The sequence below is a fragment of the Oncorhynchus tshawytscha genome, linkage group LG16 (genome assembly GCF_018296145.1).
Source record: "Oncorhynchus tshawytscha isolate Ot180627B linkage group LG16, Otsh_v2.0, whole genome shotgun sequence".
NCBI lineage: Eukaryota > Metazoa > Chordata > Actinopteri > Salmoniformes > Salmonidae > Oncorhynchus > Oncorhynchus tshawytscha.
The window spans coordinates 16,643,764-16,664,644 of NC_056444.1; the positions used below are offsets into that span (position 1 = coordinate 16,643,764).

General features: G+C 46.1%; 1 protein-coding gene across 8 annotated transcripts in view; it reads left to right on the forward strand.

The window, feature by feature from the left end:
• Positions 1-20,881, forward strand: part of atp8a2 (ATPase phospholipid transporting 8A2) — a 64,571-nt gene that overhangs the window by 9,827 nt on the left and 33,863 nt on the right. For 5 of the 8 annotated variants that reach the window (XR_006079030.1, XM_042298848.1, XM_042298849.1 and 2 more), the window contains 19 exons: positions 3,956-4,133; positions 12,089-12,188; positions 12,413-12,511; positions 12,754-12,799; positions 12,963-13,003; positions 14,694-14,767; positions 15,083-15,152; positions 15,323-15,450; positions 15,645-15,756; positions 15,948-16,116; positions 16,227-16,354; positions 16,442-16,519; positions 16,646-16,779; positions 16,920-16,995; positions 17,092-17,197; positions 17,364-17,446; positions 17,549-17,598; positions 17,671-17,740; positions 17,849-17,933. Coding sequence is in view for 7 of the 8 variants with exons in the window: in XM_042298848.1 (XP_042154782.1) it covers positions 3,956-4,133; positions 12,089-12,188; positions 12,413-12,511; positions 12,754-12,799; positions 12,963-13,003; positions 14,694-14,767; positions 15,083-15,152; positions 15,323-15,450; positions 15,645-15,756; positions 15,948-16,116; positions 16,227-16,354; positions 16,442-16,519; positions 16,646-16,779; positions 16,920-16,995; positions 17,092-17,197; positions 17,364-17,446; positions 17,549-17,598; positions 17,671-17,740; positions 17,849-17,933 (1,827 nt within the window). In the remaining variant the exon portion in view is untranslated. Of the gene's footprint in view, positions 1-2,733; positions 2,990-3,955; positions 4,134-12,088; positions 12,189-12,412; positions 12,512-12,753; positions 12,800-12,962; positions 13,004-14,693; positions 14,768-15,082; positions 15,153-15,322; positions 15,451-15,644; positions 15,757-15,947; positions 16,117-16,226; positions 16,355-16,441; positions 16,520-16,645; positions 16,780-16,919; positions 16,996-17,091; positions 17,198-17,363; positions 17,447-17,548; positions 17,599-17,670; positions 17,741-17,848; positions 17,934-20,881 lie in introns of those variants that run through there. The other 3 variants (XM_042298853.1, XM_042298854.1, XM_042298850.1) reach the window with 3 other exon arrangements.

The following is a 20,881-nucleotide window of genomic DNA, read 5'->3' on the forward strand; positions in this document are numbered from 1 at the left end:
GAGCTGTAGCAGGCTGCTGAGATGGTCAATATTGATCTGCTAGGAATAAAATGTAGAGTAAAGAGGAGAGTGAGAGTAGGAAGAGAGAGGTAGGTAGAGTGGGAAGAGATATGGATGAGTGGAGGTATACCGTAAGGACAGAGAGAGGTAGGTAGAGTGGGAAGAGATATGGATGAGTGGAGGTATACCGTAAGGACAGAGAGAGGTAGGTAGAGTGGGAAGAGATATGGATGAGTGGAGGTATACCGTAAGGACAGAGAGAGGTAGGTAGAGTGGGAAGAGATATGGATGAGTGGAAGTATACCGTAAGGACAGAGAGAGGTAGGTAGAGTGGGAAGAGATATGGATGAGTGGAGGTATACCGTAAGGACAGAGAGAGGTAGGTAGAGTGGGAAGAGATATGGATGAGTGGAAGTATACCGTAAGGACAGAGAGAGGTAGGTAGAGTGGGAAGAGATATGGATGAGTGGAAGTATACCGTAAGGACAGAGAGAGGTAGAGTGGGGAAATGGAGGAAACACAAAAAACCACTAAACAAACACAAAAAAATGCTGGGTTGTTAGGATGACCCAAATGCTGGCTGGCAGGCATTGGGTCACTTAGTTGGGTTGTTTTCTGTAGACCTTTCCTGCAGTCAAATGACCTAGTGGCCTCATGGGTGGAATGTTGTGAATATTTTTCTTAATTAATGGCAATTAACAGTTTTGTTATATTTCAGTCTTCTGTGATGTGTATAAGTGTAAAATTGGGCTGCAAACTCAAAATGTAATACATTTCAACTATATCTGACATGGTACAGGTGTCTTCTTTTTTTAAGCCCATAACCATGTGTGTGAGGTGTATACTTTTGTTTCAAAGTAGATATGTTTAAGACTACCAAGAAACACTGTGACCCTGATTTGCCCATTGCAGTAAAAGGTAAGAAATAACAAGGTTGGGTTGTTGATGCTGGGTTATAGGGATATGACCCAGCGGGTCAGATCAGAAGACTGGGTGTGCTGCTTATTAGGGGTGTGGCTGTCAGATAGTTATTTTTGGCCACCTGCAAGAGTAAATTGAAATCCTGTTCATCTGTTTTGCTGTATTGTTATCACATTGGAGTCAGGGGTGTGTGCAGGGTTTGGTTCCAGACCAGCTCTAAAACACCTGATTCAACTTATCCAACTTATCCTAGGGGATGTGTGAACCTCACTCCTCCGCCATGTGTCCCCACTTGCCCTGCCGAATAGCTAGCTCTTCAGTGGCGCTGATTGGTAAATACTTTGAGAAGGCGATCACGTGTGCTAGCAAGGCAGAGGTCCTGGCTTTGAGCCTCGCTGTGAGCCGTATCAGGAGAAAGAGGTACTCGCTAAGCAAGCAGCGTGATGTCCATTACACCCGTACACACCGTGGCACCTGTATGTAGTTCTTATGTTCCTTCCTTCGTGCCAGATGCTTACCTGATATGCCTGGCAAGACCTTGCGGTGATCTCCCCTCCTAAACATGTGTCACTGTCTACATTCCAGTGGAAAACAGGAGGTGCCTGAATATTGATGCTATCAAGGGCTTTAATGACCTGGGCCTTTTGACTGGGTCATTTCATCCAAGTCACTTCACAGTAGAGCCCTGCACGGGCATGAATTTTAAGCTCCAGCACTACCCATGCTGAAACGTTCAGGCCCTACCCTACCCAGGGACGATTGCTTCTGCCAAATTTAAGACCCTGCCCGAAACCTGAAATCAGAAATAACTTCCTCTGATAGTAAAACCATTAGCTGCTCCTCTCTGTCCCTGCGCTCTGCTCATGGCAGCTCTGAGTCTGTGAGTATCCATAGCAATGGCTCCTTTTGGGCTGCTCTGCTCAATGAAGAGACATGAGAACTTAGCTAGCTATACTTTTTGTCACTAAACCCCAACAAAACTCAAGGAACATGATTATTTTCTGTGAAATAATCTCTCCTGTTTGAAGCACTTCTGACACCACGTTATGATCTAAGTCAGATATAACTGTACTGCGCATCAGAGCACGAGCAAATGGCTCAGCTTCAAAATGTCAGTGATCAATTTAGTGATAACTGAGCCCTGCTCGTACCCTAGTTACCCAGCCTTAACTCAATGTACAATATCTGGGCCCATTGGGCTGGGGTCGGGTATCAGACGTCTACTTCACAGGCTATACAGCAATAACTGAGTAATGTTAATAGGTTGAAATATAAGGTTATAGAACTGGGACCGGGGCTCTCTCTATGTTGGCTGTGACACATTGATAGGCCTCTCTGGGGAAATTATATCCCTATTCTAACATTCAATATAGTGGAAACCACCTCTTATTATTTGTCTGAATTATTGATGGATTAATGGCTGTTTTTATTTCCAGACCCACACAGCGATCCAGACAGGGCCCATTCTTGTAAGAATTGATTGCCAATTGTATTGCTGGTGAGGTTTGGTGTAGCACCTGAAGTTAGTTAGAAATTGAGCTGCAGTAGGGCCAATATTGCAGCTTGTTCCTATGACTTCATATAGCCTGCCCTGAATAGTGAATGTAGACTGAACCTCATAAGCCCCCAAAAAACGGTCTGGGAAACTGAGGATAGTGATCTCATGATGAATGACTCGTCCCCTTTCAAGTGTAATTTAAACTGGTAAACCGAGCCTGCAATGTCAGACTACAGACACAATACCAGTCTCGGGGGCTACTGTCCCTTTAAATACGAGCCCTCAGCCCGCCCTCGGATGGGAACACCGTAGTCAAGGCTCCACGAGAGATTGGGGCCGTTGTCTGGTGTCGAAGCATCATCTAATCCACCTTGCAGAGAGACAATTTTTCAAAGCCTTCTCTAGACCGCAAGAGAAGGCCCGATGAAACGGAGGCGGCGAAGGTCTGTGTGCTTGCTTGGGCTATTCTCACAAGCAGTCGGGAGCTTCCCGGACAGCGAGGCCAAGGGAGAGGAGACGAGTGACGGGCGGGCTCCATCTGTCCTCACCGGGGCTTGTTGTGCCAGCTGGGTAAACTATTCCGTCACGTCCAAAGCAGATTGTCTCTATCTCCCCCCTCCATTATTTAGCGCAGCCCGATGACAGAAAAGGTTCCTCCGATGCTCAGTGGGTGTGCAAGTCGTGCTGATCGCAGCTTGGCCTTGATTTTATACGAGAAAACTACAAAGGAGGGGGGACTCCGTAGGCAGTGCAAACGCGGAGCGAATTATGCAACGTGGGTTCGGGTTCTTTGCTTGGGTGATAATGCTGGTGCACTATGCTATGCGCACATAGGGCGATGTAACAAGTCCCGCTGTTTGATAAACAAATACACAATGTTTCCGCGCCGATGAAAGGAGTCTAACTCACGGTGTTTGTTTGACCATTGTGCATCCCTCATCACATTCTATACAAGGGGACCCTGTGGGCGTCGAGCGGCTTGTGTGTGTATTGGTGATGGAGCTATGGCATGGCAATTCCATGGTAACAGAGTGATGCTGAGACTCACTTTAAAATGTATGTCAAACAAAAACCAATTAAGGCAAAGTTAAGAAAACCATACAACTATGCACAAGCACTACTTAACAATTTCCAGCGAAAATGTTACAAAACACCGTTTACTTGAAGACGGCACAAACAGTAGAAATAGGCATTCTGTTATAAAACTACACTGTTCTTCAAGTAAATGTGTTTTTTGTTAAAAGTTAAGTGACTTGGTTAAAGTAACTTAGCAATAATTATTTTTAGTTTGACATACATTTTAAAGTTAAAAAAAATCTGAGTCTCAGCATCACTCTTTTGGAATTGCCCAGCACCGAGCGAGGCAGCGCACTGAAAGAAGAGGGGCTGTTTAGAATGGGGAGGTGGGGACGTCATTGACATCGACCGCCAGCTTACATCCGCATACAATAGCCCTACCTGTTTCTGCCCTCCACTTTTGAACTGTAAAACATGTCTCTTACGTCTCTCCCTGTCTCCCACACACACTTACCCTAGCCTCGCCTCTCTCCCATCAATCGAACGGTGCAGGAACCTCTTGTTCATCCGCCGGCTACCGCAAGGCAGATGATGAGATGTCCGGGACTACTTCGCAAGCAGATCCCATAGATGCTACGGCACGGACGATTCTGCTAAACCAACCTCAGAACACCAAGTTCTGTGACAACCATGTCAGGTAAGATTTCACCTGGCTACAGCATCATTATCATCAAGTTACTGAATACAGACTTGAATTGCCTTTCCAGACAAGTTGTGATATTATAATTGCCTACAATAGTTGATAGTTTTAACGATTTATTTTCACATATATTTTTTGTAAAATAGGTTTTGTGATAGGCTATATGAGTTAATGGCCCAGTTATAGACTAGTAAAGGAGGGTTGTAAATGATCATCAATTATGTGTTGGATCGGCGGCATCAACGGGTTGTTTTTAAGTTCAGTGCATCTGAGGAAAGTGCTTAACATGACCATTTACTGTTCTTAATCAATAATACCTCATGCATTTTAAAACAGGCACTGAAGGTAAAGTAACTACAGTGAGTTTGTAGATGTTAATAGAAGCTCCTCCGGTACTAATGGTAGGCTACATTAACAATGTATGAATAGAATAGTTATCCTTGAAATTGTCTCTAAATCTAATAAGACATTCTGTAGTGGGGTCCAGGTCTGGTCACCGATCAGGTTACTATGTGCTGTCCTGATCAGATGAAACAAACAACCTTCTCACATTACATTTTAAAATGCCAAAGCCCAGAGTTTTGACTTCAATTCAATACATTTTTATTGGCCTACTCTTAATTTGGGAGATTGTGGTAAGCAGGGGATCCAGCCTTGCTTGTTTACAGTGCCAATCTCTAAAGCGATAGCTTTCACTACTAGTTAGTGAATGTTCTGGTGTGTACCCATCTCTTGTGGGCAGAGATGGGCAGCATGTATTTGAAATTAGTATTTTAATTACTTCTGAGTATTTTGTAATTTGAATTACACTTGGCTGAACTACACTCCAATGTATTTTTTTTAAAATACTGTCATTTGTTTTTTCCAAATACAAATGACTTTTCTATACATCTTCTATATATTTGGTCCCCCTTTCACCCTGCATTGGTATCAGAAGTCTGATAGCACTATGGTGTCATGAAAGCGTCTGCTAAATGAACTAAATGTACAGTTGAAGTCGGACTTTTACATACACTTAGGTTGGAGTCCTTAACTTGTTTTACAACCACTCCACAAATGTCTTGTTAACAAACTATAGTTTTGGCAAATCTACTTTGTGCATGACACAAGTCATTTTTCCAACAATTTTGTTTACAGACAGATTATTTAACTTAACTCACTGTATCACAATTCCAGTGGGTCAGAAGTTTACATACACTAAGTTGACTGTGCCTTTAAACAATTGGGAAAATCCCAGAAAACAATGGCATGGCTTTAGAAGCTTCTGACAGGCTAGTAGACATCATTTGAGTCAATTGGAGGTGTACCTGTGAATGTATTTCTAATCCAAAGAAATCAGCCAAGGCCTCAGAAAAAAACCTTCAAGTCTGGTTCATCCTTGGGAGAAATTTCCAAACGCCTGAAGGTACCACGTTCATCTGTACAAACAATGGTACACTGCTCAAAAAAATAAAGGGAACACTAAAATAACACATCCTAGATCTGAATGAATGACATATTCTTATTAAATACTTTTTTCTTTACATAGTTGAATGTGCTGACAATAAAATCACACAAAAATGATCAATGGAAATCAAATTTATCAACCTATGGAGGTCTGGATTTGGAGTCACACTCAAAATTAAAGTGGAAAACCACACTACAGGCTGATCCAACTTTGATGTAATGTCCTTAAAACAAGTCAAAATGAGGCTCAGTAGTGTGTGGGGCCTCCACGTGCCTGTATGATCTCCCTACAACGCCTGGGCATGCTCCCGATGAGGTGGCGGATGGTCTCCTGAGGGCTCTCCTCCCAGACCTGGACTAAAGCATCCGCCAACTCCTGGACAGTCTGTGGTGCAACGTGGCATTGGTGGATTTTATTTTATTTATTTATTTATTTTATTTTACCTTTATTTAACCAGGTAGGCAAGTTGAGAACAAGTTCTCATTTACAATTGCGACCTGGCCAAGATAAAGCAAAGCAGTTCGACAGATACAACGACACAGAGTTACACATGGAGTAAAACAAACATACAGTCAATAATACAGTATAAACAAGTCTATATACAATGCGAGCAAATGAGGTGAGACGGGAGGTAAAGGCAAAAAAGGCCATGGTGGCAAAGTAAATACAATATAGCAAGTAAAACACTGGAATGGTAGTTTTGCAATGGAAGAATGTGCAAAGTAGAAATAAAAATAATGGGGTGCAAAGGAGCAAAATAAATTAATTAATTAAATACAGTTGGGAAAGAGGTAGTTGTTTGGGATAAATTATAGGTGGGCTATGTACAGGTGCAGTAATCTGTGAGCTGCTCTGACAGTTTGTGCTTAAAGCTAGTGAGGGAGATAAGTGTTTCCAGTTTCAGAGATTTTTGAAGTTCGTTCCAGTCATTGGCAGCAGAGAACTGGAAGGAGAGGCGGCCAAAGAAAGAATTGGTTTTGGGGGTGACTAGAGAGATATACCTGCTGGAGCGTGTGCTACAGGTGGGAGATGCTATGGTGACCAGCGAGCTGAGATAAGGGGGGACTTTACCTAGCAGGTTCTTGTAGATGACATGGAGCCAGTGGGTTTGGCGACGAGTATGAAGCGAGGGCCAGCCAACGAGAGCGTACAGGTCGCAATGGTGGGTAGTATATGGGGCTTTGGTGACAAAACGGATTGCACTGTGATAGACTGCATCCAATTTGTTAAGTAGGGTATTGGAGGCTATTTTGTAAATGACATCGCCAAAGTCGAGGATTGGTAGGATGGTCAGTTTTACAAGGGTATGTTTGGCAGCATGAGTGAAGGATGCTTTGTTGCGAAATAGGAAGCCAATTCTAGATTTAACTTTGGATTGGAGATGTTTGATATGTTGATATGGATCTGGAAGGAGAGTTTACAGTCTAACCAGACACCTAAGTATTTGTAGTTGTCCACGTATTCTAAGTCGGAGCCGTCCAGAGTAGAGATGTTGGACAGGCGGGTAGGTGCAGGTAGCGATCGGTTGAAGAGCATGCATTTAGTTTTACTTGTATTTAAGAGCAATTGGAGGCCACGGAAGGAGAGTTGTATGGCATTGAAGCTTACCTGGAGGGTTGTTAACGCAGTGTCCAAAGAAGGGCTGGAAGTATACAGAATGGTGTCGTCTGCGTAGAGGTGGATCAGAGACTCACCAGCAGCAAGAGCGACCTCATTGATGTATACAGAGAAGAGAGTCGGTCCAAGAATTGAACCCTGTGGCACCCCCATAGAGACTGCCAGAGGTCCGGACAGCAGACCCTCCGATTTGACACACTGAACTCTATCAGAGAAGTAGTTGGTGAACCAGGCGAGGCAATCATTTGAGAAACCAAGGCTGTCGAGTCTGCCGATGAGGATGTGGTGATTGACAGAGTCGAAAGCCTTGGCCAGATCAATGAATACGGCTGCACAGTAATGTTTCTTATCGATGGCGGTTAAGATATCGTTTAGGACCTTGAGCGTGGCTGAGGTGCACCCATGACCAGCTCTGAAACCAGATTGCCTAGCAGAGAAGGTATGGTGAGATTCGAAATGGTCGGATGGAGCGAGACATGATGTCCCAGATGTGCTCAATTGGATTCAGGTCTGGGGAACGGGCGGGCCAGACCATAGCATCAATGCCTTCCTCTTGCAGGAACTGCTGACACACTCCAGCCACATGAGGTCTAGCATTGTCTTGCATTAGGAGGAACCCAGGGCCAACCGCACCAGCCTATGGTCTCACAAGGGGTCTGAGGATCTCATCTCGGTACCTAATGGCAGTCAGGCTACCTCTGGCGAGCACATGGAGGGCTGTGCGGCCCCCCAAAGAAATGCCACCCCACACCATGACTGACCCACCGCCAAACCGGTCATGCTGGAGGATGTTGCAGGCAGCAGAACGTTCTCCATGGCGTCTCCAGACTCTGTCACATGTGCTCAGTGTGAACCTGTTTCATCTGTGAAGAGCACAGGGCGCCAGTGGAGAATTCGCCAATCTTTGTGTTCTCTGGCAAATGCCAAACGTCCTGCACGGTGTTGGGCTGTAAGCACAACCCCCACCTGTGGATGTCGGGCCCTCATACCACGCTCATGGAGTCTGTTTCTGACCGTTTGAGCAGACACATGCACATTTGTGGCCTGCTGGAGGTCATTTTGCAGGGCTCTGGCAGTGCTCCTCCTGCTCCTCCTTGCATAATGGTGGAGGTAGCGGTCCTGCTGCTGGGTTGTTGCCCTCCTACGGCCTCCTCCACGTCTCCTGATGTACTGGCCTGTCTCCTGGTAGCGCATCCATGCTCTGGACACTACGCTGACAGACACAGCAAACCTAATTGCCACAGCTCGCATTGATGTTCCATCCTGGATGAGCTGCACTACCTGAGCCACTTGTGTGGGTTGTAGACTCTGTCTCATGCTACCACTAGAGTGAAAGCACCGCCAGCATTCAAAAGTGACCAAAACATCAGCCAGGAAGCATAGGAACTGAGAAGTGGTCTGTGGTCACCACATGCAGAACCACTCCTTTATTGGGGGTGTCTTGCTAATTGCCTATAATTTCCACCTGTTGTCTATTCCATTTGCACAACAGCATGTGAAATTTATTGTCAATCAGTGTTGCTTCCTAAGTGGACAGTTTGATTTCACCGAAGTGTGATTGACTTGGAGTTACATTGTGTTGTTTAAGTGTTCCCTTTATTTTTTTGAAGGTGTATAAACACCATGGCCACGCAGCCGTCATACCGCCCAGGAAGGAGACGTGTTCTGTCTCCTAGAGATGAACGTACTTTGGTGCGAAAAGTGCGAATCAATCTCAGAACAACAGCAAAGGACCTTCTGAAGATGCTGGAGGAAACGGGTACAAAAGTATCTATGTCCTATATCAACATAACCTGAAAGGCCACTCAGCAAGGAAGAAGCCACTGCTCCAAAACCGCCATAAAAAAGCCAGACTACGTTTTGCAACTGCACATGGGGACAAAGATTGTACTTTTTTGAAAAATGTCCTCTGGTCTGATGAAACAAAAATAGAACTGTTTGGCCATAATGACCATCGTTATGTTTGGAGGAAAAGGGAGGAGGCTTGCAAGCCGAAGAACACCATCCCAACCGTGAAGCACGGGGGTGGCAGCATCATGTTGTGGGGGTGCTTTGCTGCAGGAGGGACTGGTGCACTTCACAAAATAGATGGCATCATGAGGGAGGAAAATTATGTGGATATATTTAAGCAACATCTCAAGACATCAGTCAGGAAGTTAAAGCTTGGTTTCAAATGGGTCTTCCAAATGGACAATGACCCCAAGCATACCTCCAAAGTTGTAGCAAAATGGCTTAAGGACAACAAAGTAAAGGTATTGGAGTGGCCATCACAAAACCTTGACCTCAATCCTATAGAAAATGTGTGGGCAGGAACTGAAAAAGCGTGTGCGAGCAAGGAGGCCTACAAACCTGACTCAGTTACACCAGCTCTGTCAGGAGGAATGGGCCAAAATTCACCCAACTTATTGTGGGAAGCTTGTGGAAGCCTACCTGAAACATTTGACCCAAGTTAAACAATTGAGGTGTATGTAAACTTCTGGTGTATGTAAACTTCTGACTTCAACTGTATATGTAAAAATGAACAATTGCAAAGCATGCTGAGTATTATTCTAATGAGCTCTGCCCCGAAACAATACACGGTGTGCTTTGCAGTTCATTTTCACATATACATGTTGGTCATTAAGCAGGCATGCTCAACTAAGGTAGATCAACAACATATCAGTCATAGCAAGTAAAACGTTTTTTTAACCTTTACTGAGAATGTTGTTGATGTTCGGGTTGGCTACTTGCAAATTTATTTTTGTAAACAAAATATGTATTTAATCAAAATACAAGTATGTCGTTTATTTTGATACATTGATATTCATGGTATTTTGTATCTGTATTTTATCATTGTATTATGTCATTTGTGCCCATCCCTGCTTGTGGGCGGGATTGAGGGCAGTGCCCAAACGGAATCTGCATCTGTGGGGAATCTCTTATCATTAGTGTCCCAGATGACTGCTGTATATTCGGTGGTGACAATGACTATGGAGCTATACATGTTAAGTTGTGTAGCCTTGCAAACCAGACCAATAGCATTATGTTTTGGTTCAATTTGACACCGTCACATACCAATGAATTGTTTACATGTATTTTTACACCCCATGTGCACATTTATTTCTGTTCCCTTTTAAGAGGATAAGGGTTGAATACAGTAGGGTACATTACAGGACATTCTGTATAAAAAGGTAGAAATGCATGGTGAATAATAGATATGCTTCTCTCATGTATATTAAGGACCCATGTCAGCTCTATCGGCAACAGTTAGGATGTTACGCCCTCCTGAACATTACCCTGGCGCCTATACAATCCAGCAGGTTCTAGTTACGTGGGTAGAAGCCTGTCGTCAGGCGTTAAACGCACCTCATCGATCTGTCTTTACTGTCAGGAGATTCAATTCTGCTCTGAAGCAGGCCTATTTCAGGTCCGTTAATGAGATCAAGACGGGCCTTCGCCAACTCGTTTTATTGGATCACCAGGCTTTTCCTGGCCTGTGATTGGACAGTCTGGCTTTGGAGACATGCCCTTTGATGTCCCATTGTTCCCATATGTCTTTAGTTGAAAGCTTCACTGCTCCTACTGAATACTCTGAGATTAAATTCCTATAGCCCCTCTTCTCTTTTCATCCTCCTCTTTTCTACCTTCAAGTCATCTTTCATTCACAGCCCTGTGTCTCTGTGCAAATCTACTCCATCTGTCAATCAGTCACCACAGCCGCTATGAGCAAATACTTAGCTTAGATGTTGTCCGTAGGCACAGATCTAGGATCCGCTTACACTCGCCTATTTCCTAACCTTAGAGTGTGTGGCTTTGGGCTTGTCTCCAAGGAGATGCTGACGTGTTGGAGGATTTAGATACAGTAAGACACACACACCAACACAATCACGTACACATAAACACACGTTTGAGTTAGCTATATTGGCCAGGATAAAGACAGACCCTGAACTGAAGGCTGATTTGAGTTATTTTAGTCTCTTATAGCTGCTGGCTATTATCAAGGCTAATCAATGCTGTTGTCTGATCAATACAGGTGATCGACTGACAAGGTTTGCCTGTTTGGGAGGTTTGGTCTAAATATAAAGCTTTGAACAGTGACGTTCGGTTCATTTGCAAGGATGTGAAGGTGTGCAGCCCATAATAGATCCTTTTATGTTTTTGTGCCCGAGCATGTTTAAATCTAATTGTGTAGTCTCTCTAATGGGGTTTCAAGTGCATCGATAATCTGCTATCGGTGGAGAAGGGATTGAAGAAGAGATTTACACTCTAGTGACTCTACCTCTGTTTTACACTGGAGACCACCGAGGTGGTTTCTTCCAAAGGAAATCAAACTCAATTTTTGTCTTTTTCAATACGCTATAGGGGGATTTCTCTTTTGGTGTGCTGATTTAGTGCCCAATTCAATCACATCCGCTTTAGCCGACATATCCATAGTGGTTGTTTTGGCGACGTCGGAGGTGGAACCGCATTAGAGCTGTCGAATCCACAAGCAGCTCCGTGTGGTAGGCTATTGCAGACACTGCCATTGGATGAACGGAGACGTGTTAGTAACAATCCCATGCAGCCTCTACACCTCCATTAGACTCGTATAAATCTTTATTATTTTGTTTAATTATGGAGAAAAAAATGTCATTTTCGATATGCTATACAGCCTACACTTTCTCATTCTGAACTTCTAACGCGAGTGGGAGGGGTGTGACTTCGTGACAACCACACGAGCAGCTGCTTACCGATTTGACTGCTCTTATCGCAGTTACACCTCCGACACTGCCAAAACACCAGCTATGCGGGTATCTGCTATTGCAGGTTAACGCTTGATCGGATTGACTCCCAGCCTTATTGTGTTTCATTACTGTGGAGACTAACCCTGTGACATCCCTGTGTCCCTCCTCCTCCTCCTCCTCCTCAGTACCACTAAGTACGGGGTGTTTACCTTCCTGCCTCGTTTCCTGTACGAGCAGATCCGCCGCGCTGCCAACGCCTTCTTCCTCTTCATCGCCCTAATGCAGGTAGACCACGCCCACAATGCAGAGTACAATGGGTTTACTCGAGGGTGCAACGTTGTAGAGCATTTACATAGAAATGTGTTATCTAGATAAGATATGATTCTCTTTCATGTAAAACTATGAAACGAATCAGCTCTATTCATAATATTTCTATCTGTAACCTGCACTGACAACCTGACCACACCCTCAGCCTTTCCTCGACGTTGTGTCTGTGTTCTTCTTGTCAGCAAATCCCTGATGTGTCTCCTACGGGTCGTTACACCACCCTGGTACCACTCATCTTCATCCTCACTGTGGCCGGGATCAAAGAGATCATAGAGGACTATGTAAGTAGGACGGACACAGCGCGACAGCCATCAACAGACACAGCGCGACAGCCATCAACAGACACGGCTCAAGAACCAGCTCACAGCTCAACAGACACAGTTCAGCTCCCTTGCTGTGGAACAACACCTCCTCTGTTCCAAAACAATGTCTTAGCCAGCGCAGTGCCGTTTTGGTGCGTTTTAATGTGAAAGAAAGAAAGTGAGACTCATAAGGAACTAACAAACCCTCTGTCTCTTTACAGCAAAGACACAAGGCAGACAACACAGTCAACAATAAAAAGACCACAGGTATTGGACGATTGTGTGTTTGCGTATGCATGAGTGTGCCTGTGTCAGTCAGTTTTATTTGGATGAGTGAATAACTAGTTTAAGGGAATAGACAATTGTGCTTAAGAAAGGATGAACAGTGTATGAAGTCTAGGCTAATAGCTCTGTTGTCATTGTGTCTCAGTTCTGAGGAATGGAGCCTGGCAGACCGTCATATGGAAACAGGTACCATTGCCCTCATCCTCTCCACAGCCTGTCTGACTAGTGGTTACAGATAAAGACCAGAGTTCTTTCCGTACCGCACGACTTGAATGGGGAAAACTCCGAACTCAAGTTGCAGCCTATAACTCGGGCCCAGAGTTTTTCCTGATCAGGTTATCTGGTGAAGGAGAACTCATGGCCCTAGTTAGGAAGACTGCATGGCACATTATTTACCTCTCCAGAATGTTCTCTGGTGTCTTTCTCCACATTGATTAATATCCCCTGTATCTAATGTCCTTGCTTTGACTGAGGGAAGCGTCAGATATGAACATCCACTGTAAAGCTACTTGCTGCTCACTGTCACTTTCTCTCTCCCTCCACCAACCCTCTCTCCCTCCACCAACCCTCTCTGCCTCCACCAACCCTCTCTGCCTCCACCAACCCTCTCTGCCTCCACCAACCCTCTCTGCCTCCACCAACCCTCTCTCCCTCCACCAACCCTCTCTGCCTCCACCAACCCTCTCTGCCTCCACCAACCCTCTCTGCCTCCACCAACCCTCTCTGCCTCCACCAACCCTCTCTGCCTCCACCAACCCTCTCTGCCTCCACCAACCCTCTCTGCCTCCACCAACCCTCTCTCCCTCCACCAACCCTCTCTGCCTCCACCAACCCTCTCTGCCTCCACCAACCCTCTCTGCCTCCACCAACCCTCTCTGCCTCCACCAACCCTCTCTGCCTCCACCAACCCTCTCTGCCTCCACCAACCCTCTCTGCCTCCACCAACCCTCTCTCCCTCCACCAACCCTCTCTGCCTCCACCAACCCTCTCTGCCTCCACCAACCCTCTCTCCCTCCACCAACCCTCTCTGCCTCCACCAACCCTCTCTGCCTCCACCAACCCTCTCTGCCTCCACCAACCCTCTCTCCCTCCACCAACCCTCTCTCCCTCCACCAACCCTCTCTGCCTCCACCAACCCTCTCTGCCTCCACCAACCCTCTCTGCCTCCACCAACCCTCTCTGCCTCCACCAACCCTCTCTGCCTCCACCAACCCTCTCTCCCTCCACCAACCCTCTCTGCCTCCACCAACCCTCTCTGCCTCCACCAACCCTCTCTGCCTCCACCAACCCTCTCTGCCTCCACCAACCCTCTCTGCCTCCACCAACCCTCTCTCCCTCCACCAACCCTCTCTGCCTCCACCAACCCTCTCTGCCTCCACCAACCCTCTCTCCCTCCACCAACCCTCTCTGCCTCCACCAACCCTCTCTGCCTCCACCAACCCTCTCTGCCTCCACCAACCCTCTCTCCCTCCACCAACCTCCCTCCACCAACCCTCTCTGCCTCCACCAACCCTCTCTGCCTCCACCAACCCTCTCTGCCTCCACCAACCCTCTCTGCCTCCACCAACCCTCTCTGCCTCCACCAACCCTCTCTCCCTCCACCAACCCTCTCTGCCTCCACCAACCCTCTCTGCCTCCACCAACCCTCTCTGCCTCCACCAACCCTCTCTGCCTCCACCAACCCTCTCTGCCTCCACCAACCCTCTCTGCCTCCACCAACCCTCTCTGCCTCCACCATCCCCCCCTTCTTTCCCTCTGTCTTCTCCTGCTTCACATTCTCTTGCACTTCTCTCTTCCCCTCTCTTTGCCCCCACCCACCCTGTTCTCATTTTCATTCTCTCCTCCCGCTGTTGCATTGCTGCGTCCTGGTCACAAGGTGGCAGTAGGAGACATAGTGAAGGTGACCAATGGGCAGCATCTTCCAGCTGACATGGTCATAGTGTCCTCCAGGTTGGTTTGCGGTGACATTGTGTGATGTCACCATTATGTTTGATCAGGGCTGTTCAATTCTAGTCCTGGAGGGCCAAAACACTTCTGGTTTTTGTTTCCACCTGGTAGTTAAATTGCACTCACCTGGTATCCCAGGTCTGAATTAGTCCCTTATTAGACGGAGAAGTTGAAAACCAGAAGGGTTTCGGCTCTCCAGGACCAACATCGAACAGCCCTGTGTTTTGATAAATGTTTCAATATTTTTAATTTGCCTGTTGCATAGATGAATGTGGAAGTGAATGATGTGGTAAAGTTGGACTCCATCCCTCTCCACAGTGAGCCTCAGGCCATGTGTTACACTGAGACCTCCAACCTGGATGGAGAAACCAACCTGAAGATCAGACAGGTGAGACGTGTGTTAGGAATGACCCTAAAGGTGTGTGTATTTTATCAGTGTACCTGCTCTAACTGAGTGTGTGTTTCAGGGTCTCAGACAGGTGAGACGTGTGTTAGGAATGACCCTAAAGGTGTGTGTATTTTATCAGTGTACCTGCTCTAACTGAGTGTGTGTTTCAGGGTCTCACTCACACAGCTGGTCTCCAGTCTCTGGAGGAGCTGATGGGTCTCTCTGGCCGTCTGGAGTGTGAAGAGCCCAACAGACACCTGTACGACTTCACTGGGACCCTACGGCTGGACAACCAAAAGTACTGAACACACATTCTCATCTGAACACACATTCTCATCTGAACACACATTCTCATCTGAACACACATTCTCATCTGAACACACATTCTCATCTGAATACACTCTCATCTGAACACACTCTCATCTGAACACACTCCTACCATAGAATTACATTTTCAACCTCCACCTGATTGTCACTGTTCTCTCTCTCCAGTGCGGTTCCTCTTGGTCCTGACCAGGTGCTACTGAGAGGTGCCCAGCTCAGAAACACACAATGGGTTGTAGGAATTATAGTCTACACTGGACATGACTCCAAACTGATGCAGGTTAGCCATTTCAAGCCTTTGTGATCCAAACCTAACTTGAACCATAGTCTTGAATCAAGCTGATCTTACCTCTACAAAGCAGTAGAGCTTGGTGTTCCTTCTCCGCTGCTTTCTTTTGAGTTAGTGTGTCATTTTGGGTGTTTTGTAGTTCCACATGAAGGATGTAATAATCTGGTCAATGTTCCTTCCAGAACTCGACCAAGGCCCCCCTGAAGCGTTCTAACGTGGAGCGGGTGACCAACGTCCAGATCCTAGTGCTGTTCTGCATCCTCCTGGTGATGGCGCTAGTGAGCTCTATAGGAGCCTCCATCTGGAACAAACAACACACTGAGGAGGCCTGCTGGTACCTGTCACGCGCCGGTGAGAATACACCCACTCACTCACTCTCTCATGGGTGGACACACACACACGCGTTATTCATTCTCTACTCTTCCATATAAGCTCTTGACCGTGTGTGTGTGTGTCTACAGGGGACATCTCCACTAACTTTTGGTATAACCTGCTGACCTTCATCATCCTCTACAACAACCTCATCCCCATCAGCCTGCTGGTCACTCTGGAGGTGGTCAAGTTCACACAGGCCCTCTTCATCAACTGGGTACGGACACGTGTGTGTGTGTGTGTTTTTCGAGTGTTTAATTCTGTTTAGCGGTGTCATGAAACTCCCTCTGTGTTTGGTGGTCAGGATGAGGAGATGTACTACTCTGAGACAGACACACCCGCCATGGCTCGAACGTCCAATCTCAACGAAGAACTGGGCCAGGTGAGGATTTGGATCAAATCAAATGGTGGATTCCACCAATCTTGACCATGTTCACATCAGGGCTCAACCAATCAGAGTTGAATTCTGTTGTGTACTGCTATCTTTTCTTTATTTCCTCTCTCCCAGGTGAAGTATCTGTTTTCTGATAAGACAGGAACTCTCACCTGTAACGTCATGCACTTCAAGAAGTGTACCATCGCTGGGATCACATACGGCCACTTCCCTGACCTGGATGTTAATCGTTCCATGGAGGACTTCAGGTCAGTGACCGCCTCCTCTTCTGCACCTTTGACTGTGCTATGACCCACTATCTATACTACAAACACCCCAATAACCTTTTCTTTGTTGTATACAATGCGTTGTGTAGGTAGTGTTTAATTCTGTCCGTCTCCTCTCTCAGTCCCCTGCCGTCCAGCAGTCTTAACTCCACAGAGTTTGATGACCCCGCTCTCATCCAGAACATTGAGAAGAACCATGTAGGTGTTCCCCTGAGCTCCTGAGATCTTCTCTAATGACGATTCTTATACTGAAAGAGAATGACACTGGGCCATGTATCTCTCTCCCCCCCCCAGCCAACCTCTGCCCAAATCTGTGAGTTTCTGACGATGATGGCGGTGTGTCACACAGTGGTCCCAGAGAGAGAGGAGGACCAGCTTATCTACCAGGCCTCCTCTCCAGGTAGACAGCCTATCTCTACACAGCTTATACACCATAGAGACAATCATAACTCAGCTACTAGACAATAGGACCAATCACATCCTAGCTACTACACATTAGAGCCTATCCCAAAACGTCCTAATATGTGCAATGCATGTGTGTTTTTTTTTTCTTTTTTTTTCCACAGATGAAGGAGCTCTGGTAAAAGGAGCCAAAGGTCTGGGCTTCGTTTTCACAGCAAGGACTCCTGGCTCCGTTATCATGGAAGCTGTAAGTGTGGGTTTGAGAGACTGGGATGGAGGGCCATTTGAAGAAAGGTAAATACTCATCCTGTTCACTGTTTAATTATTGGTATTTCTCTGTGTCTTTCAGAGGGGGAAGGAGAAGAGCTTTGAGTTGCTGAATGTGCTGGAGTTTTCAAGGTAAATAAAATGACATACTCACTCACTCATAACATTGACAGACACTTAAAAGTCTCTCTTTTTTCTCTACAGTAACCGTAAGCGCATGTCTGTAGTGGTCCGAACCCCCGATGGCAAACTGCGTCTGTACTGCAAGGGAGCAGTGAGTATAACCCCAGTCATTGAATGCACCACAGTTTATTCCCATAGTGTCTTTCTCATAATGATGATGAAACGGCACATGTTGATGATGTCATGATGTTTGTTTCAGGATAATGTGATCTTTGAGCGTCTCACTGATGCGTCTCAGTACAAAGAGCTGACCATCGCACACCTGGAACAGTTCGCCACCGAGGGTACGGGCCTTTCTCTTTTTTATATGTCAAGACATATATTCATATCTACATTATTACTGCTTAATTCAGGGATGGGCAACTTTGTTGGGGGTGGGGGCTGCAGTGGCTGGTGGATCTGGTACCACATGCAGTCAGAGCCAGCCCTAGCCTTTTGGGGGCCCTCACCTTGAGAGCAAAACACTTTAGCAGCTCCCGTCTTCACAGCGGAGAAAAGACCAACGTTTTAGAGTAGGGCTGACTCCATTTAGTCGACTGTTTGGTCAATAGGCTGTTGGTTGACCAGGATTGTTTTAGTCGAGCTGTGGCAAACGTATAAAAAGACACTTGTCTGATTCACGCCTGTCTGAGTGGACTAATCCATTACCGAGGCCGAGGGAATGCACAACAGACACTTGTCTGATTCACGCCTGTCTGAGTGGACTAATCCATTGCCGAGGCCGAGGGGATGCACAACAGTATCACCAGTAGTAGGCCTACATTTACTGTTAATTACCATCGTTTCTCATCTACACTGTTTGTTTTTGTTAGGGTCATTTCTGTTTAAGGCATTCAATACATTATTCTTACAGCCTTATCATTGTAGGCGTGCACAACCTAGGCTGCACTTGTGAGGAAAAAACCTTTGGTTCATTTCATTCCATTTAGGAGTTGTTTGGAGTGCTCCTGTCAATCTTGAGTAAGGACACGCACTTGATTATGCATAGAAGAAGGCCTAGGCTACCTGGTCTGAGTGCAAATGTACACCTGTAAATGTTCCCACCTGGGGATCTGATACTATTTCTGATTCAGAAGCTCTGCAGTGATGGTGAGTTAAGATAAAGTAATGTTTTATTCGCATCAAACAGCAAGTAAACTAAGTATGTTTTTACATCCATTGAGAAAGGCTACGTTGAGGAACTATCAATCAAAAAAAATCTTTCCTGCTCTCTCCCTTTCGATAACCACTCAGCATGAAAGGGGGAAAAAATTTCATGCTCTGATCCGGTGGAAACGTCATAAATTAGGCCGACCTGATTACTTCTTATCCCTTGGACAAATAGAGTACAGCTGTGTGTCTGTCGAGCTCACTGGTGGCGCTGGAAACTCTGAGGGCCCAGAATATTTTATAGGTTGCAAGTTTGCAAGCACAAGCTTTGTGCCAGACCAAGTTAATAGCTGATACAATGTTTCAAGTTTCCTGCAGACAGGCCATGCACAGCCAATGTGATTTATAGGATATTCATTTTTATCAGGATATTTTCAGGCTGCAATGTTTTTATTTGTTGGCTGATATGTAGGCTATTTTTACATACTGGTAAAAGAAGTTACAGTCAGGGGCCTCCCGAGTGATGGAGCTGTCTAAGACACTGCATCGGGGTGCTAGAGGTGTCATTACAGACCCGGGTTCGAACCCGGGCTGTATCACAACCAGACGTGATCTGGAGTCCAAGCGTTGTCCAGGCCGGGGGGGGCTTTACATGGTTCATCGTGCTCTAGCGACTCCTTGTGGCGGACCGGCGCCTGCAGGCTGACCTCGGTCGCCAGTTGAACAATTCAGTATGTTTACACATATGAATATGACAGTACGATAGCTTGACACCCAAATGGAAAAGGTTGCCAACAGCTGGTGTAGCCTTGTACAGGCAACTTCAGGAGCATAATGCAGTCCCTCCCGGATTTCAAGTTTTTTTATGTGATTTCTGAAGCCAAAAATGCTTGATTTTGATGCAGCTTTTCTGAAATTCTGCGATACATTTTGCGATGTTATTTTTCACGTTAATTTTATATAAAGCAATAAAAAGTAATGTGCTCAGTTTTAGGATGATTTTAAGCAGAATACATAATACAAAAACAATTAAACATCTAAAGTGCTCAATTTAGTTTATTTTCCTGAACAAACAGCTCTGTCATAATCCACTCACACACACCTCTCCTCTCCATCAGGCTTGGGGCTTGCTATCAACACGAGATGGCAAGCCCCCCACCTCCCATTGCAACACACTCTTTCTCAAAAACCCCCCAAATAGATTCAATGCTGATCAATCGCTTTCAATTTGAGAATCGATATTTCTTTCGCATAAGTTGTCTTCAAAATACTTGATTGATTTTTTTTTTCTCTGAAAGGTCGTAGGGGAGATAAAGAACAGAAAACGTACAAATAGAGTATTGTGGTTGATATGCACTTAACAGTATTACCATTTCAAAAAAATCCAGAAAGATTGTTTTCAAGATCCATATTACGTTTTACAGAGAGTTTAAAACGGTAATGCTGACAAATTGCACTCAGTGCTTTGAGCAGTGCTCTCTATAGACAGACTGGGGAGAGCAGAGTGCCGACCACCCTACTAAAGCCAAGGTTAGACTGGGGAGAGCAGAGTGCTGACCACCCTACTAAAGCCAAGGTTAGACTGGGGAGAGCAGAGTGCCACCACCCTACTAAAGCCAAGGTTAGACTGGGGAGAGCAGAGTGCTGACCACCCTACTAAAGCCAAGGTTAGACTGGGGAGAGCAGAGTGCTGACCACCCTACTAAAGCCAAGGTTAGACTGGGGAGAGCAGAGTGCCGACCACCCTACTAAAGCCAAGGTTAGACTGGGGGGGAGAGCAGAGTGGGGAGAGCAGAGTAGCTGACCACCCTACTAAAGCCAAGGTTAGACTGGGGAGAGCAGAGTGCTGACCACCCTACTAAAGCCAAGGTTAGACTGGGGAGAGCAGAGTGCCGACCACCCTACTAAAGCCAAGGTTAGACTGGGGAGAGCAGAGTGCCGACCACCCTACTAAAGCCAAGGTTAGACTGGGGAGAGCAGAGTGCCGACCACCCTACTAAAGCCAAGGTTAGACTGGGGAGAGCAGAGTGCCGACCATCCTACTAAAGCCAAGGTTAGACTGGGGAGAGCAGAGTGCCGACCACCCTACTAAAGCCAAGGTTAGACTGGGGAGAGCAGAGTGCCGACCACCCTACTAAAGCCA